The sequence below is a fragment of the Podarcis muralis genome, chromosome 1 (assembly GCF_964188315.1).
Source record: "Podarcis muralis chromosome 1, rPodMur119.hap1.1, whole genome shotgun sequence".
NCBI lineage: Eukaryota > Metazoa > Chordata > Lepidosauria > Squamata > Lacertidae > Podarcis > Podarcis muralis.
Genome location: NC_135655.1, coordinates 56,763,324 through 56,783,586, shown reverse-complemented (window position 1 = coordinate 56,783,586; position 20,263 = coordinate 56,763,324). Strand labels below are relative to the sequence as shown.

Sequence of the window (20,263 nt, the reverse complement as noted above, 5' to 3'; positions counted from 1 at the left end):
TGTTTGTTCTAACCTCTATACAGTTTAGCGGAAGCAGTTTCTGTCCTGTTAAAACATACCTTTGCTCTTTTTGTATCACAAACCAAGAAATCGTGGAAACCAGCTTATATGCAAAATTGGAATATGAATTGTATTTTTTTATACACCAAGTGTTGGGCTATAACCACATTTCCTCCAGTGATAAAGATCTATCCACAACCTATTATAGCATTATTATTATTTTTAAAAAAGATCAAATAACTATATACAGCATACTTTGAGAACATCTAATAAAAGGCAAAGTGACACTTGTTTGTGTAAATTAAACAAAAGTGAAAAGGAAGCTCACTCACCAGGTCAGATGTTTATGGCTGAAGTTCATACTTCATTGAAATCAGTGGCAAAACCCCTATTGATTTTAATGAGCCAGATCAGCTCCCATAATTATTAACTAAAGCGCTGCATGTCACAAATAAATTAATTCATAACTAGCAGCAATATATTATCTATGCAAGTCGCAGGGGAAGCAATTAAATTTTATGGGGGTACTGTGGCATCTAAAAGAAGATGTATGTATGATATATATGTAATTTTCAGTACATTTAAGCATCTTTCTGGCTGATAAATGGCCTGTCCTGTTGAACCCTATAATTATTTATTACTGTTACCAAGATTTTCTATAGTGCTTTGAATATGTTAATTATTCCAAAGTCACTGAAGCTGGTAATGGTATGAAAGAGTTGATAATGGTATTTTATCGTATGAGAATGAGGGTGAAAACTTCTTTCAACCACAACTTTCAAATCTCTGTGAATTAGGAAAAAATCTATTAATAATGCAGCTAGCAGTATAAATTTCCTAATAGCTATTTTAAGCTGTCCAGTCTTCCTGCACAAGCTAGTTATGGCTTTTTGAATTAAGAATTTGAAGACTGTAAAATTTTATGGCTTTATTATATCAGTCTTTAAAAATAGTCAATGTTCCATTATATGAACACTGTAATATAATTCCCCAGGCTTCTTTTTGTTCTTTACCTACCAAAATGCATCTATGTAACTTGGAACAAGGTTATTTTTTCCCCACTGACAGGTTTCACACATACAGTTGTATGCTGGCTTTGATTTCCAATGATGTCTTGTAGTGCAAAATAAGAAAATAGTACAGTTGCCTTAAGAACGAGAATGAATGACAGAAAATCCTAACTAGTCTATTACTATTTGCAGTCAGTAGCACATCAGTTCTGCTGTTTGCTTCCAGTATCTGCTATTACCTCTGAACATTGAGGTTCCATTGAATCCCATTGCTGATAGCATCTGTTAGATACATTGACCCACTTCACATGTCACAGGAAACCATAGTTAATAGTTTGCCATCAATATGCCTTTGGGGGCTGGTGTGTGGAGGAAACAAACTTCAATTCTAGCTTTAATGTTACTCCCAAACCAGGGATCACGGCTTTTGTTTTACTCCCAACAAGCCATGATATGTAGCCTAGACTTATTTTAGGCTTACTCCGTGTAACCATTTGGTGCCTGTATATAATACTAAGCCTGGTTTGTTCTTCCATATGCTAGCACAGCAGTTGCAATCATGGCAAGCAGTTTATGGTGGTTTACTGTGGTGTGCAAAAAAGCCAATCTTTAAGAGTCATCTAAGCTAGTAGTCATCATCACAGCCTGAGGCAGTGAATTCCTTCTAGGTATTCTTTTTAAATCACCAATTAAAGAGAAAAGGAGGACAAAACAAAAAGGTAAATAATGATACTTTTGTTATAATCTTGCCAGTATGGATGTAAACTTCCTCTAAATCAGGCATCCCCAAACTCGGCCCTCCAGATGGGACTACAATTCCCATCATCCCTGACCACTGGTCCTGTTAGCTAGGGATGGTGGGAGTTGTAGTCTCAAAACATCTGGAGGGCCGAATTTGGGGGTGCCTGTTCTAAATCATGGTTAAGAATTCAGGAACCAGCCTCGGGAATGTGAGTTCACTCTCCCTCTCTCTGAAGCAAGTTCTTTCCCTTCTGCTGTAACCACATTTAAAGGAAATGTCAACATATAACATGGTTTTGGACCCGATTAAAATGGGAAGCTTTGTCAGCCACCATTAATGTAGACATTTCCTTAGCTATAGCGAGAATTCACCCTAAGGGTGTGGGGAAAGGGACTGCATATCCCTCAAGATGGCTCCCTATTTTTTGGTGAGGAAACCAGCACATACCGCCCAAGTGCCCTGGAAACAAATGGGGTATCCTGTTTCTTCAGGTGAGATCGCAGTGGCCATTTTGGATGCTGCACTCTTGCTCTATGCTCTCGCCCCAGAAAAAGTGCTTCTTCCACACTGAGAGTGCAGCATGGGTCACATGACTCATCCAGAAGCAGACCAACGTTCAACTTATTCTGCATCCAATCCATATTTTTAGAAGCCTTAAATACGCCAGTAACTTATTGTCTTGTGTCTTGTAAAGTACAGTGGATATTTGAGCTGCATATTACCCAGTCTGAGAAATGGCTGAGAGGAAAAATAATGTTTAGTTGGTACTGTTCCATTTAATGTACTAGGCTGACAGTAATAACTGTAGCTGTATGTGCAGCCATAATTGTAAAGTGTGTGTGTGGGGGGGGGGGGGGACAGACTGTATGGACTGACTAGATGAGAAATCTCTCATGATACATGAGAACTACAGCAGTGATGAGCGTAAGGTAGATCAACTTTTACTTATTCATCTCTGAATGATTTGCAACAGATTTGTGGGAAATGATTTTTGTGTGTTAAAGGATTCAAAATTCAATTTGTTACAGTAAACCAATTGTTAGTCTGAGCCATGTAAAAAGAACCCTATTCCTCAATTCTGCCTTCCTGAGCCACTGTTTTGAACCAGGAACCAATTGAACCTTTGTGTTTCAGTAAATAAAAAGAGATCTCACCAGTCTACAGTCTGCCCACCTCATGGATGCTTATGGAAATGGCACCATTTGAAAGATCTGTTTGGTACACTGGATTAATAAAATCTGTTAGAAATCAAATTACTCATATTTGAATATTTTAACTTCTTGGGATACTTATTTAAATTCTTCATGTCTGAAGACTTTTTAAATACCTGGAGTAAGATTTTTAAAAATCAAAAAGTAATTCTGCTTCTGTAACCATGAAAATGACAATAGTACATTGGCTGGAAGCATATACATCCCTGGAGAATTTGTTGTTTGCTGATGGAACTTCACCTGTACCTTGTACTGAGCATTTCATGTACCAAACTTGTGGGAAGATTACGTTCTGTATATATTGCATCATGATCCCTGGACAGAATAATAGCAGTGTCTAGAAAAGGTGTTGGCAGGGCAGGGAGACTTTGCGTGCGCAGGAAATCAAAATGAAAAATGTGTTTGCTTCCTATTTCATAAATTCTAATCTTGGATTAAACACTTTCCACACAGTCTTCTCACCCAGGGTTTTTAATTTTAGTTTTAGTCTTGTGATATAAAAAGCAGATCAGCTGCCAGCTACAATTTTAAGGTGTTGTTGCAGTACTAACTCACAGCCTTGTCACGTTTTCAGCTTTTGTGTTGCCAACCCCTCACTCCCAACCCAAGTTACACATTTGATTTCAAAGGTGATGAAGTTGTCGTGGATTAAATTCCCATCCCACTAAGGGATGTGGTTTGTCCGAAATATATATCTCGAGGGCAAAAAGAAAATTGAAAGGTAGCCTTAGCGGAAGAAAGATGATAAAAGCTCTTTCCCCCCACTCCACAACTTGGCATATTAGTGAACCACTGTTCCCATAATTGTTGAGGATTACTTGGAGCAGGAAGTGGCTCTGGTTTGAAGAAGAAGAAGAAAATAACTTTACAAATATTTCAAACAGTTGTTGGGGTTCACAGCAATCCTCATTAGCATTAGAGATTTAGTTTTTAATTCGGGGGTGTGGGTTGTTTTGCATTTCTGCTTTTACTGTATTCTAAAGTGTGTTTGCATTTTTCGTTTAAACAACAGGGATGCCCTCAAGCTTTTAGAGCAGAAGCAGAAAGGGAAACCTGTAGCAGCAAAGCCAGTGGTTTCTTCACTCCCTGCACAACAACCTGGAGTGCCTTCAGCAACAACACCTCTTCCTCCTTCTCGTCCTCCGGCTCCACCTGTTTCTGTGCCAGGTCGACCTGCTTCCGTGGTAATAACTATGGCAGAATTGCCTTCCCCCCTTGAATTTTCAGACAGGTCAAAACAAAACACAGTAATGTGGGTTAAAATAAGAGGAAGCTTTGTAGTAAACAAGAGGGATCTTCATATTCAGATCACAGTATCTCTTTCAAATAGCTGGTCGGGGGAATAGATAGATACAGGGCTATCTCTGTCATAGTCACATACAGATTGGACTCAAGAGATGCCAAGGAAGAAGAAGGGAGCGAATTCTAGAATCTGTCACATCCCAGTTGAAAGAAGACAGAACTTTTTGCATATGTCCACCACAGGGACATGGATAAGCATGCGCAAGTGTCCCCAAGTGAACAGGGGTCACATAGCACTGTTGAAATTACATTAGTTAAGCTTATAAGGTGGGCAAGGTCCCCACCCCACCCTCATTTTTAAATGCAGTTCTTAGGATCTACTTAGATTGAGTTTTCTGCATTTCGTTGGGTTGGACTAGGTGACCCTCAGGATCCCTTCCAACTCTACAGTTCTATGGTCCTGCTGCGTTTTTTCCCTTCCTTCCCCTCCTTTTCTTGGTTTGATGGGAATTTAAAAAGCGCCTCACGGCCCTCAGCCGCACCTAGTCCTTTTCTTTTTCTGCAGTTAAAAAAGGCATCCCCGGCTCTCCATCGCTTCCCTATCATGGAAACTCCAGAAAATATACAGGGCTATCTGAGAAGACACAGGTGCTCTTTTTTAATTGCACACACACACACAAAAAGACTTGTGGGAGATACACAAACTTGTTGAGGCTTTTTCCTCATTTTTGTAGGGGACAAATGAACTGGCCAGGAGCACACCTTCAAGTAAAATGCATCTATCACTTGTGTCAACAGTATAAAAATAAAAAAGTGTGTAATGAGTTCAAAAAGATGAGAGGTCATTTGAAAAGTTTCCTTATGGCAGAGATGGCTCTGGGTGGATCACATCATTCCAGCTTTCGCCATCAATGTTGTTTTGAAATTCAAACTTTGTTATTTATTGCTATTAGCATATTGCATTGAACTTGTCTTCCTTTAATGTAGTATGTGCAATGTGTGTTTTTTTTATTACAGGGCACATTCACTGAAGTCCCTGCTAGCAATATTAGAAGAGTTATTGCTCAGAGGCTAACAGAATCTAAAACCACCATACCTCATGCATATGCAACTGCTGATTGTGACCTTGGTGCTGTTATGAAACTAAGGCAAGAGCTGGCAAAAGGTGAACTATTACTATTTATAAATTTTTGTTTCGTATAATATGCTCCATTTGCTGATCTATCCTGATCTACTATTTGGTCAGCAATTCTGCATACTTTGTCATGGATGGTTAGTATTTATATATTCAGCGACCCAGCTAAGCATTGCTGGTAATAAATTAAACTATCCTGCACGTGAAGGAACGAAACTCTTCACTCCTTCATGTTTTGTTTGCCTCTTGTAAAATTGTTACTTTTTGCTGAGGTTCTCCTGCACAGGAAATTTAATTAGGGTTGTTACTGTGATGTGTTATGTGTTGTTGCTTTCCACTTTACCGTTCTTTGGGATTATACAGTAATTAAAAGTGGGTAAGAAGTGTTTTAAGTAAACAAACAAGCCTAGCAATGAAGGGGAAACACACTCTTTCTAATTAGCTTTGGAGTCAAGCGAGAAAATAAGGTAGTTGACTTGTTGCGTCAGAGCCATGACAATTGAAGAGAGGGAGAAGAGAGGGCTGTGGAAAAAGCACAGTTGGGCGTTGCATCAGAGAGAAGCTGAACTGAGAGGTTGAAATGTTGACTTATTGACTTGGTTCGGGAAATGGTCTAACTAGGTACATATTTCTCTATTGATTTGCTCTTATGAGTAACTACTCACTCTGTAAACCTAGGGTTTCCCCCCTAAAATAAACAAAAACTGTTAACTTGTTGTCTCACTAAAACCTTAAGTAAAACCATGACATGTTTTGGGGAAAAAATGTTCTGAGGCCTTGTTTATTCACCTCACACCTAAATGTCACACCACTCTCCTCAGTCCAGGGAGTAGGTTGGGCGGGTTAAAAGTCCAAAAGGCTGTTGAGTGGAGACAGCCAGAAGAAAAAAGATATATCCACTTGGGGGCAGTGATGAAGCTAACAAAAAAGAATGGTTGGTTTGGCAGGTTTGCTTGCCTCCTCTCCTTCTCACGGTCCAGGCTTTAGCCCGTGCCATCACACTGCAAATCACCAAATTGATTTAAGCAATTTTGCTTTCACCATATTTCCATTTAAGCTGCCTTGATTTCTTAATTCTGTTTCGGCTGTAACGATTTTCCGTTGAAATTGAGAGTGCTTCCTCTCTATTACTTAATGCTTTAAACACAGAGAATGAAATTGCTTCCCTGATTGGGGGTATAATTTAAAATGCCCTGTTTAAAAAGGTATTGGCGCTTCAAAATTGCTGGTTCGCTTTTTATACATAAATTAAAACATTTACAAAATGAGTACATGCTGTGGAACAGGGATGGGGAAATTGCTGCTCTGTGGACTGGATGGGGTTCACAGTGCTCTGGCCCCCAGGCTTGCTCACCCATAAACCCACACACCTCTCCAATGCAATGCTTTTTTGAAGCCTAATTGATGTGCTGGAGGGGAGAGACTAGAATGAGAGACTGAGAGCATGAGCTGTGAGTGTTTGGAGCAGCCCATCTACTCTCAGCTCTAGCCATGCCCACTTTGACCATGCCCACTTTTGATTTCGCCCTGCCCACCACCGGCCATGAGAAAATGCGATTCTTATAAAAGGTGAAAAGCCAGAATTATCTGGGCGACAGCAGTAGGGTGTTTTTTTTTGGGGGGGGGGGGGCTGTATTTAATTTTTTTCTCTAAGGATTCAGATAGACTAAAACACCTCTTGTTAGACAAATATGTGCACGTGAACAACTGTCTGAAGCTGAATGGGTCTCATTCGATAAAGTATAACAGATGATGAGTACAACTGCTGAAGATGGGGTGTGTTTTTGTGTGTGTGTGAGAGAGAGGGGGGGTCAAGACAGAAAAATATCGTTGAACTAAGCAATCTTCGTGCCCACTTAATAGGAGCAGTGGCGTAGCGTGGGGGGTGCAGGGGGGGCCGGCCGCACCGGGCGCAACATCTGGGGTTAGGGCAAATCCACAGGTTAGGGGGCGCAAATCCACGGGTTAGGGGGCACAAATTTCTTGTCTTGCCCCGGGTGCTGACAACCCACGCCACGCCACTGAATAGGAGTCCAGATTGGGAAGAATATGTAAAATCTGAGGGAGATAAAGGATTAGTTTCTTGAGGAAGATCTGTGAATCTTTCACAAGGTTAGTTCCCATGAAGATGCTGTGTCTTAGGGGGCATGACTTCATGAATTTCACCAGTCCTCATGATCAGGTGGAGGAGCCAGGCTCTGGTGAGTGAGATGCTCCTGAGATTTCCTCCAGATCTGGAGCTACAGTGCAGATAGTGCTATTTTTCTAGAAAAAGAGGTGCTGGAACTCACCATGAATGCCTCCCCTTGTTTTTTCATAATGGCAATGGCGCCCACCTGAGAGGTTCAAGAATTGAGTTCCAGCTGGGGAAAAAAGCCCTGGAGAAACCCACTCTTGCTCCATACACAAAGCTTGGCAGGAGGCTGCACAAGCATAGCAAGGTTCTGCCTCTCAGTTCAGAACAGAAGGCAAGACATGGGGGTTCCCTCAGCTTGGAGCAGCTGGCAGGTTTAGAAACAGAGCCAGCTCTTCCTCTCCCTTCAGCTGAACAGTTGTGAGTTGGGATTTGCCCCCCCCCCAAAAAAAAACCCTCTTTCTCTGCTTCAAAAATTAGAGTGAATTTGATCTGTTAAATTTTGGGGGGCCGTTCTTTTTAACAATTTTACATGAAGGAGACTTCATTATGTTCAGCGATTAATATGTTAAATGATGATATTGATGTAAATAACACAGCAGGACATTTTCCCTTGACCTCTGCATTTCAGAGACCTAGCATGAAACTTGAGAGGAAAGAGGCTCTCCCCTATTCCTTCATCCCTCTGCCAGCAGAGTCTCTCTGTGGATGGTTTTCATTGAGCTGACTCTTGGGACTGACTGATGACTTGCCTAAAGCTTCTCTTAGATCTCCCGAGGCTCAACTGGTTGTGTTCAGAGACCCAGCAAGTACCTCTGAGCCTGGGAGGGGGAACATCCTAAAAAGTGAGTTTCTCTGCCTGCCATCTCCAAGGAGAAGTCCAGCACAGAAACAATGAATTTTGTGTAGGTGGAGAGAGAGGCAACTGCCCTCCGTTGGTCCTTCCCTGGGGGGACATGCCCCTTTCAGGCAGGGAACAGATTAGTTGGGGAGGGAAAGCAGACAAGAGGAACCCTGGTGGCTGAGGAGGAGGAGGGCTGAGACCAGGAAAATCAAAAAAAAAATTTATTCTCCAGAGTCTACAGATATTGCATTAGGCTGCTGGAAGGCAGCAGATTTTTGCTAGGCATTCCGTCTCCCTTAAAAAAGGAAACGGATAATTTAGATCAGTGCTGCTGACACTATTGTACAAAAGACTTTAAACCAGAAGTGCTAAATAGTACACATGATAGCACATGAAAGCAAAGGCTATATCTGTGTCTAATAATTAGCTCAGTTTCATAAATGTAGACAGCTTGGGTGGTGGGAGAGAAGACAGCCTAGTAGAAAGTGTAGCAAAAGGAAACTTCCAAAGTGAGCCTAGCATAAAGGAGATAAAAGGTATTCAGAAGCAGTCTGATGTCTTTCATATAATGAATGTCTCTTCAGCAGTGACTATACTTGGGGGGGGGCAGAATTCCTTGACTCTCCTAATTCAAAATTACGGTATGTGTTCAAGATATGCAGTCCCTCTGATGACAGTCCATTTGTGCTCCAAAACCTGGTGCATTTTAATGGAACAAAATTTGTCGTTGCACCACTTTACAGTCTTCTGAACCTTAGCTGTAGTTTGGTAATCGGCTTCTCTTTCTCGTGTGTGTGTGTGTGTGTGTGTGTGTGTGTGTGTTGCAATCTAGCATTTAGCACTGATCATTTGTAAATTGGTTTTGATGACCGACAGGGTCACCTGGATGTCATGCCACAGGCAAAGGATTTTGATTTAATGGAAGCTTTGCTTCTGCAAAGAGTTAAACTGCTTTGATACGGCCATATTCCCAACTGCAACAAGAATCCACAAGTTCCACTGTAAGCTTCCTCACATGAATGGCTTTGCCTTTTGGCTGAAGCATTTCAAGGTTACCTTTTTAATTAGCAGCCTTGGACGATGTGAAGGCCAAAAGTCTTCCATTAGAATTCTAAACAGGTACGGTTTATTCATATGGTGATTCTGGTTTTCCAATATAAAACTAACTCTATTGAAGTTTGTGTTTTGTTTTTGAGCTCCCATAATTAGATGCTTGACAGCATTACAATTGGGGGAAGGGGAAAAAGAGATTTCCAGCTTTCAGGTCTCCAACAAGAGATTTCTGTGGCTTAAATATGAACATTGCATTGTATTTATATTATTTTTTCTTACTGCTAGTGTACTTTGTTAGGACAAATAGGGAAAATGATTATGCAGCTTGGGACAGGCATGGGGTCAGTGGAAAAACTAAGGTCAATGAATTGGTGGTAACATTCTTCTATGGTTCTGCAAATTCTCTCCCTCCACCCCCAAATATATAGGGGGTTAAGTTCATGGTAATTTTGTCTGGTTTGAAGCTTCCTCAGCTATATTTTTGTAGAAAAACTGTGTGTCCCTTTTCTGTTGTTTGTTTAAAGGCTACCTTCCTACTTATTTTCTACACTACTCTCAGAAAAATACATTTTTTGCTCCACATTATTGATTTAAACAAACTGCTCATCTCAAAACAAAGAAGGCCAGATACATTTTGAAACACGTTTTAACAATCTAACCCTGTGCACGTCTGCTCAGGAGTAGCTTGTTTTGAGTTCAATAGGACTTAACTCCAAGCAAGGTTAGTGTGTATATAGGATTGCAACATAATACATAATAAAGTTCACTGTAACCTAATGAAGGATTTTTCCACCACAGTTCTGTTGGCTGCTTATATTATATATACTGTAATAGTGTTGTGGTTCTAACTGCAGTCTGCATTCTCGTGTGTGTGTGTGTGTGGAATTTTGAATATTAATCCTGATTTTGTGCAGATCTAATAGGCTTCAGGTACCCATTTTTATTAAACTTTCTCAACAGACCTAAATAGAACCTGAACCAATGAAGGAACTGCCCTGTGGTATCCAACCCAGAAAGGACAAGGGCGGGTTATCGGGGACAATTTGTTTGTTTTTACCTTTTTCAAATGTGTTAGAATTTTCAACTATGCAACAGAGTTCCTACCTGCTTTACTTCTATTTTTAAAGCAATTTTCATGATTTGCCAGTGCCTTCATCTCAGTAATCTGAACAGGACAAGTCCCCAAGGGACATCACACAATGACATGTTTTGCTTTTACAGTTGAACAGATATGCAAGATATTTCTTTTGATTATTCCATTTCATGCATCATAGAATATCAGACTGAACAATGAGATTTCTATTTTCTGTGTTTTTCTCATTTCGTTGTATTTTTAGACATACAGTAGATATTTACATCACAGTAAACCAGTGTGTAATACAGTGGTACCTCGGGTTACATATGCTTCAGGTTACATACGCTTCAGGTTACAGACTCCACTAACCCAGAAATAGTACCTCGGGCAAAGAACTTTGCTTCAGGATGAGAACAGAAATCGTGCTCCGGCAGCGTGGCGGCAGCAGGAGGCCCCATTAGCTAAAGTGGTGCTTCAGGTTAAGAGCAGTTTCAGGTTAAGAACGGACCTCCGGAACGAATTAAGTACTTAACCTGAGGTACCACTGTACTTACACATTGCTGTCATTCACTGGTCTGTGTGTATGTGTGATAAAATTATGGATAATATTTTGTGCTGGTGTTGTTACCACAAATGTTTGACTTCAGGTTAGCAAATCTGCGCATGACATTATTCCTGTGTATGACATTATTCCTTCAATTAAATATAATTATTAACCTGTTTCGTTCTTTTATGCCTTTCCAAAAAATAGTTGCGCGCCAACTGCGTTTTGGTTGGTAGGTAGGTATATGAAATCATTTATGTGCTATGAGCTGTATTCAGCTAAATTGTTGCACTAGCAAATGCCAGCAAAAGGATTCCTGCTAGTACAACAGGACTTGCCTCAGTCTCCTCACCCCAAATGCATTCTACATCATGCTCAAATCTTCTCCATGCTCAAACCCCAGAACAGATTTAAGGAACACATGGTGGGTGGGGGGGACGAGACCAGGAGAAGGTTCCATCACACAAGAAAAATCCTTGCCCTTAATGGAACCTTAGCCTTAGCTCTACATCATATACAACCCTTATGTTGTATAGAACCCTTACCACTTTAATCAAGAATGTTGTTATACCTTAAGAGCTATATTTTTTGACTAAAACATATAATGAATATATCACTTTGGGTTCTATCCACTGCTGTGCCATCCCATTTGCACAACAGACTTCCACTTGGGCAACTGACCTTTCTCCTACTCCTTTCTTCTCCCTTGTAGCCCTTCACCCTCCCTCAACATCTGCTCTAGAGACATATTTGGGGGACACATGAGGAAATGAAGGTAGTCCCATTGTGTAAATAGAGCTCCACATACACAGTGTTGGGTACAACCCTTAAGATTTAAAAATGCTTTCCAGAACTATCTGCATTTATGAAGTAACCTTTAAGCCTTTAGCTTACTGGTTTAGTATCATGTTTATTTTTAACTTGATTACAGTAAATGATCCTGAAAGCTTGATATAACAGCAGTATTTATTCTGAATGACTGACATCTTTCCCCCATTTTTGAGTTCAGCACTACACTTGTATTCCAAGTTACGTGGTCAATGAACATTTCATTGCAATGAGTCAGTTGGAAACCTTGCCTGCTCGACTTGGATGTACAGCTCTAGTTACCATCTTTTTGATTGTATAACCCACTGCACTGAATAAGGGCTCCTTCACATATACCCAGCTACGTGGAAACACCTTTTCCCATGATATTGCTTGCTGCCGCTGGAGACCATGTGTGAATACCAAAACAACATGGGCAGGACCGAACCTCTGGGTCTTTTGCACCTCATGCTGCCCTGGCGGAATACTGATTGAGTGCAAAATGCCCCTTCAACTGACCCAACTTATGTGGCTGCGGTATTCTTGCAAGCTTCCCTGTGTGGAAAAAAGAGCTGTAATTCTTGTGTGAAAAGATAATAACATCACCTATCTTGACACTGACTTTGGCATTGTGAGCAGTTTGAGATTTAAATGCTAATACTCTCAATAGATATGCTCCCAAGTAAAGATGCTGCATAGCTCAGGGATGAGGATGAAGAGATGATAGTAGAGTGGAGATGAGGAAATCCCAGCTGTACTTCTGCAAAGGCATCTTGGCCATCATTGCAAATCTCTACATATTTTGTCTTGAATAAGCCTTCCTTCTTTCTCCTTCATAGGTGGACCAAAGTAGAGGTGTTTTGGTGACTAATGGTTTTCCATCTCCTGTCTTGTTCTCCATTTTCCCTTTGTATTTACATCTCCTCTTAAAAAGGCATCCAGGTTTCTGGGTTGGTCTTGTTTGTTCCTTGCTGTTATCTGCAAAAGAATGGGGAAAAATAAATCATTATTATTGTGGAATGCATTAAAAAAAAAAGACTTTCTATTCTGGTAGACTCTAGAGGATGCAAGTATTCTGCTTTATATGCTCTCAGTTAATAGCATATCATTTCTAAATCGTTGTTTTCCTATAGCAACAGCAGAAATATGTTTTGAGTTTATGGTACTATAAAAACACCCCTACTATGAAGATAAGTAGGTTTTGACTACATGATTTTCTAAGAGGTCATTCTGTTCTTCTGCTAATGACTCGTATATTAATTATACAAATTGGGGCAGGTGGACTGTTTATCTTGAAACTATGTATCTTAATTTCTTGCTCTCTTTTATACAGATGATATTAAAGTGTCAGTGAATGACTTTATTATCAAAGCAACAGCAGTTACCCTGAAAGTAAGTAACCATTCTTTAATGATAGTTGTAGATTTTCTGTGTTCAATAATGGTAAGTGCTGTGTTGAGTTAGGCTTAACTGAAGGTTTGGTGCCTTGGAAGTCAGCTCAAAATCAGTTCCCCCTTTCTCTGTTCTTTTGGAATATTTGCTAGCCTCAGAAGTAGTTTCAGAAGTAAACATTCAGATAGACATTCTCTTAATGGTGAGATTACAGCTTCTGTGCCATACCAGTGACCATCTAGAGCTGGTACCTTTCATATGTTTTAGACTGCAGCTCCTATCTGTCCCAGCCAATTTGGCTAGCGGCCTTGCTTCCAGGTGGGGGAAGGCTGATCTAAATTCTTCTACACACGTGGACTACTGTTCTTTCAAGGTTATCCAGTCTTCGGATTAAAATCATCTTTAAACCTTTGTTACCAATTAGACAGCACTACTGGGAGCAAACTGGTGGAATTTAAGCACATCTTGCCTTGAATATGGTTTGGTATGCCAACCAGTACAGGTGCCTGCAATACCATTAATAACAAAATGGGACAGATTCCCAGTCCCCATTCAGATCTTCTTCTGACCAACAGCACCTCTGTCTGATCTGGATTAACCCTCATTATCTTAGCTCACGTCCAATTCATCATTGTATCTGGTTGTGAATGAATAAATGCACCCCCACCCCCTGCAACTGCCAAAAAAAGTACCATATGTTTGAACATGGGTTTATGTTTACATAGCAGCATAAAATGCAAATTTTTCTGACTGCCCTGTTTTTCAGTTCTAGCACTATGCAAAGCAAATCCTGTGTGGGCTGCTATCTTGGATAGGATTTGAGAGTGTCATCTTCAATTAAAATTATGTTCCTCATATGTGGGCATCTTCTTCTTTAAGAGGAAGCTAAAATATTTCCCCATTATTCTGGGATTTCCAGTTCACTTGATCTGTATCAGCTCACTGAATTTGTAAGAAAGATGTGCTAGTTTTATTTGGCCTTCATGCAGAAAGCATTGTCAGTGAAGGCGCCTTTCTGTTGAATATTTGTGAGTATCTTTTCCAACTCACAAGCTGTCCAGCACACTCCTCTGCATGCTCCACTCTGCGCAGCGTTGTTAAGCCTTTTGAGGAGACAATCACTGATGCAATAAACTCACTTCACACCCACGATTCAGGAAGTAAGTTGTAGTGCTGGTTTACAGCTTAATGGCTCAGTACATCAGTAGGGGAGCAGGTGGTTCTGTGGTCTAAACCACTGAGCCTCTTGGGCTTGCCGATTGGAAGATTGGCGGTTCGAATCCCCATGACGGGGTGAGCTCCCATTGCTCTGTCCCAGCTTCTGCCAACCTAGCAGTTCGAAAGCACACCAGTGCAAGTAGATAAATAGGTACTGCTGTGGCGGGAAGGTAAACAATGTTTCCGTGCTCTCTGGTTTCCGTCACAGTGTTCCATTGCGCCAGAGGCGGTTTAGTCATGCTGGCCACATGTCCCAGAAAGCTGTCTGTGGACAAACGCCGGCTCCCTCGGCCTGAAGTGAGATGAATGCCACACCCCATAGTCACCTTTGACAGGACTTAACCGTCCAGGAGTCCTTTACCTTTTTACCTTTTTTACATCATTAGCCCATAAATCAGTCACTAGCATGATGCTAGTGCGGTTCGCATCTGGAGATGGTTTTCTCCCTCCCTGCAGGGAGAAGAACACAGCTCTTTCTCCCTGTCTCTTATCTAGGCCCAAAGGCACATTGCTCATGCTTCTGACCTTGAAGCCACCTTCTTCTAGATTGTTTACATTACACTGTTCAGATAAGGAATGACTACTAGTTTCAGTTTCACATATGCCAACACTTTTTTCCTAGGTTTAATATGGAAAGAAAACTGAACATTGAGCTTGATCTTCTTTTACTTTTTTGTCTTTTAACTGAAAATAAGCCCTTGCCTGATACTCCTTTTTGGCCCAGCACTAATACCGGCTTGTTGGTTTGTTTATTTGGTATTATTTTTCTCTAGCTTGAGTACTGCTGGTATAGGTGAAGAGGTTAATATGCAGGCTTATGGTATTTTATACTTCAGTAAACTTTTCTATCCTTAAAAGATCACATACGTATTAGCTATGACCAATTAGCATCTGTCAAAAAGCAGGTCTCCCATGCTGTACTAGTTGCAGCCTTTTAAACTCTCCAACAGCAGCCCTACAGAGGATGCCCTGCAGTAATCCAAATGAGACTTTGCTGAGGGCTGCAGTGTGCTAGCCAAGTCCAGATCCTCTGAGACAGAACAGCTCATGGTAGAAAGCATTACTGGCTTCCTTTTTTATCCAGGTGTTAAACTAGATCAAAAACATTCCTCAACTGGAAACTTTATCCATCGGCGCTGTCTAGAACAGCCAAACACCTGTCTTCCAGTTGAACCAATTATCAACATCCTTGCCTGGATCCCCCTCAGACCTGGCGCCAGGCAAGACATCTACCCTGCTTTATCCGAATTTAGTTTCAGTTACTTAGCCCATGACATTGAGAGATCTTTTTGTCATTAACTGAGTCTTCCTTTCATCCAGGGAAGTAGAAAATAAGCTAATGTGTTGATGATGGTGCTGACCTTTAAAGCCCTAAACGGCCTCGGTCCTGTATACCTGAAGGAGCGTCTCCACCCCCATCGTTCAGCTCGGACACTGAGGTCCAGCACCAAGGGCCTTTTGACAGTTCCCTCCCTGCAAGAAGTGAGGTTACAGGGAACGAGGCAGAGGGCCTTTTAGGTAGTGGCACCCACCCTGTGGAACGCCCTCCCATCAGATGTCAAGGAAATAAACAACTATATAACATTTAGAAGACATTGGAAATTTTTTAATGACTGATGTTTTAATGTCTTTTTAACCTTCAGTTGGAAGCCGCCCAGAGTGGCTAGAGAAACCTAGCCAGATGGGCAGAGTAGAAATTTATTATTATTATTATTATTATTATTATTATTATTATTATTATTATTATTATTATTATTATTTTATTAACTGTTCCAACTTCAATCCTAGGAAACTTTTCAAAGGGTCGTGTTCCACTTCTTTCAAACGAGTTTCTATATGTGTGGTGACTTGTGTCTGAAAAGGGAAACTTGCAAATGGCAGCTACTGGGGATACATATAAACATTACATGAGCCAGGAATGAACAGGCTTTAGGCTTGGGGAATCTACCTTGTGTTTTACTAGAAGCCCCAGATCCTTCAACCAGAGCCTAGAATTGAATTATTCGGAGTTCAGGCATTTGAATATCAGAATTGAATGGAGCTCATAGTCCTTCCACATACATAATATCCACTGCTGGTGGGAAAAATATTTTTGATTTGCTATTGTTAAACAATTAGGAAGTAGAAATCCTTTCTAATTTACTGCTTTAGGCACACATATGCCACTGCTTTAGGCACACATATGTCTTGCTCAGTCCATTTGTGTGATCAGCATTGGGAAAATTTTACAAGTAGAATTCATCATGTACAGGTTTTAAATAAATTAGTTACATTAGCTTGATGGAAGCCATGAATATGGGAACATGAGTAGGGAAAAAATGAGAACATTCTCATACAAAATATCCATTTGTATGCAAAAAAACCTCAATCTAATTTTAAAATGTGATTTTAATTCTGACATTAACAAGTTTCAAATTAGTCAAATTTTGTTTTACATTTAGAGCAGATACTGCTAACAAGGATATGTCGATGTGAGTTTTTCTTCTTTTTAACATTGAACTTGTATTTTCTCCTATGAATCAAGTGGCAACAGAAAATCCATATGTACTTCCTTATGATTAGGGCAGCAGCCACAATTCTTGTTTCCAAGGCATCTGCAAGTTGAGGGTTGATATCCGATGGGATTGGAATCTGTTAATAATTCACTAGCAGTTCAGAAACCGTGTATTTCTTGGCTGCCTGCAGCTGTGCAATTTCCAGTATACTGTACATTCATGCCTTGTGACAAAGTAGGTATACATGGATGCTAGCTAATAAGATAGGTCTATTTTTAGACTCACATGGCAGATCTTTTGTTATTATTAACCTTGTCTTGCTTAAGGCAAACCTTTCCACATATGTGAATTCCTCCATCACCACACATTCTAAAGGATTTTCCTTTTCCTTGGTAATTGGTTATGCTATTATTCTTTTAACAGCTGCGCCTCCCTCTGTTTCCTTCTTCCAGCAAATGCCAGATGTGAATGTGACCTGGGATGGAGAGGGCCCCCGGCAGCAGCAATCTATAGACATCTCTATCGCTGTGGCAACAGACCGAGGTCTCATCACACCAATCATAAAAGATGCTGCAGCCAAGGGAGTTCAGGAAATTGCAGCTTCTGCAAAGGTAGGTATTCCACATACATGGCGGTAATCTTTCGGAGCATAATGGCATTTAGATGTGCGACCAAAGACATGGTGTACCTCGGAAAAAACACACTGCTTTAATGCCGCTTCTCTGTTGGATATGAGACATCTGTGATGATGTCCCATTCCACAGGAATTACTGTGTTTTGCTTTTGGCAGGCATTCAGGGATTTTAAGTGAAATTAAAATCAACAAATACATTTTGTTTCTGGCCCACATTTATTTAAAGTTCCCCAGAGGGAGGCTAATTTTGAGTTCTTTTGTGGAAGTTGGGGACTGCACATACTGTTCCTTTCTTCTTGCTGTAGGGCATCATTATTAATCCCATTCTGCATACAGGAGCCTGATGCTCTGAGATCTAGTCTCGCCTAGGCCATCCTAGTGAGTTCATCAGAATAGTGAAATTTGTATCGGACTCTTTATGATTTGCCTTTCAGTCTTTTAGCCACTGTGCTGCACCAGCTTCACAAAAGCTGGCAGCATGGAAAATGGAGGATTTCTTAAGATTAGTTAGAATCGCCATGGAGGCCATTAAAACCCTAGCTAGTGCACTAGAGTCCACCTCAGTATGGATGTTGAAATCACCCAGAACTATTGTTCTGGGCTCCTCCAACACCATTCCACAAATAAGTTTTCATTACCCTTTGAGAGAGAGGTTTAGATGTTTGTGCATTTTAGGGGGGGGGGGGAATAGGCAAAATATCCTTGATCCTTGCCCACATTTAGGCCTGTCCTCAACTCTTTGCTTATTGAACTTTATAAACCACAACAATGGAATGATTTGTAAGATTTTATTTTGCCAGTAATCACCATGGGGTTGTAAGTAATAATTCAAAAATCAATTAGAAAGAAGAGTGTGCTTTTCTTTATCTTCCTGCTTGCCAGTTGTAGTAACTGTTATAGTAATTCTGAAAGGATAATCAATGAAGGCAATTTCATCAGAGATGCATTTAAATTTCAATGGAAACATATATTTTTATCTCCAGCAATAAGCAACTAGGCAATGCAATATAGGCCAAGTATAGTCATCCATATCTCAATTCAGTAACCAAGACTGCAATCCTAACCCCACTGGAAGTCCAGTAGAATTTAAGAAGTGGAAGAACAGACCCAGAGAAACCTATGCATATCTGTGGTGTTCCTTTTGTTTTTGTGTTTTTGCTGAAAGGAATGTAGACCATTTCATTTTGTTTATCTTTACTCCTTAGCTTACTGCCACAGGGTTGTGCGATTTTACTTTGTTATTTCTTTGATAAATGTTTGCTAGTGTTGTACTCATCTGTAAAACTGTTTGCATGTCATCTTAATTCACAAAGAATATTCTAGTTCTACAAAGAGCCACTGGAGCATAATCTTAAATGAAACTATTGCAGATTTCTTCTCCTGTGTTTATGTAAAACCTAACAACTTGTCTATCTTAACTCTAATGTGCAGCAGGAAGTAGGCATCCATAGTAAGAGGTATTAATCTACAAGTATCTACTAGGCCAATATATTTCCATAAAGATAATGGATGGATTTCGGAAATCTGAGACTTCCATCTATAACAATAAGCTTTGCTGTTAATATCTTTAGCAGAATTCCAATCCCATCTTAAGACTACTGGGGCATTCTTTACTGCCAGATATTTTCACATAAAAGGTGCATTACCAGCACTGTAGTTATAAACGCTTGCCAAGATTAATATTTTTGCTTTGAACATAAGCATGTATTATCCCTCTCAGTATTGTCATGACCTGAATATATTGAAGGGCTAGGTCTGGTCAATAGAAGTGTCCCCTAATGCACTGGGATTCTTATAACAGATGTAACATTGCTTTGGCATAGCTGAGCACAGTATTGGACTGTAAGGACTTACATATATCACTGTGAATTGAGTTTACAGTGTTATCTTTATCACAGCTGAGCTGAATATTCCTCAATTTTAATTTTCTATAATTTCTTCCTGTCTCTCTGACAACCTCTTGGATACCTTTTATTTCATTCTGCTTTAGTAAACTGAGATAGATTATGTAAGTGGTCTAAGTGATCTTTGAATCTCTGCGTGCATTGATGTTTTATATTGAAATTGCCGTGGCCATGGTGGCAAGACAGTAAAAACAAATATTTCCCATAATTGTGGGAAATTTTCAGTGACACATGTCTCTCAAATGCACCATTACTTTTTAACTGCTATAAATCTGAAAAATTGAAATTTCCGTTCCAATTGTATATTGTCTGTATCTTGTTTCTGAAAAATGCACTTTCAGACAGTGATGTCATGTGTAGATGTGATGCATCCAAATATGTCATATGAAATCATAGGAAATGGTAATTTTTCATGAGTCTTGTTGCCTCCTAGAAGGAATGATTTGACACTTTGTTAGCTCCGCCCATCAGCTGTGAATCATATAACAGGACTTACATTTTCCTCTCATTTTTGGTTGGAAAACAGTTGGGTGAAATTTCCTGTCAGCATTAGAATTAATGGCTACTTACAGTGAGATCAGACTATTTCATCTATAGGTTGTAGGCAAGGCAGTGCTGATAGTTGAATAACTAACACAAGCTACACATAACAGAAAATGTTGTCTGAGACTATTCTAAAGCTAATTGAGGGATCATCACAGAAATTTCTCTGCTATCCCCTGTGTATTCCTACTTTGGAGGCCTATTCCCAGAAGATACAAATTTAAGAGTTTTGCTAACACAAATTACAGCATCTGCTTGAATTTATTGATATTAATTAAAC

The 20,263-nt window shown here is 40.1% G+C and overlaps 1 protein-coding gene across 2 annotated transcripts in view; it reads left to right on the top strand.

Annotated features, from left to right (window-relative positions):
• The window catches only part of PDHX (pyruvate dehydrogenase complex component X), a 45,875-nt gene that overhangs the window by 20,827 nt on the left and 4,785 nt on the right, over positions 1-20,263 (top strand). For both annotated transcript variants that reach the window (XM_028728166.2, XM_077929212.1), the window contains exons 6-9: positions 3,976-4,147; positions 5,223-5,370; positions 13,131-13,189; positions 17,355-17,513. In XM_028728166.2, the coding sequence (XP_028583999.2) occupies positions 3,976-4,147; positions 5,223-5,370; positions 13,131-13,189; positions 17,355-17,513 (538 nt within the window). The remainder of the gene's footprint in view (positions 1-3,975; positions 4,148-5,222; positions 5,371-13,130; positions 13,190-17,354; positions 17,514-20,263) is intronic.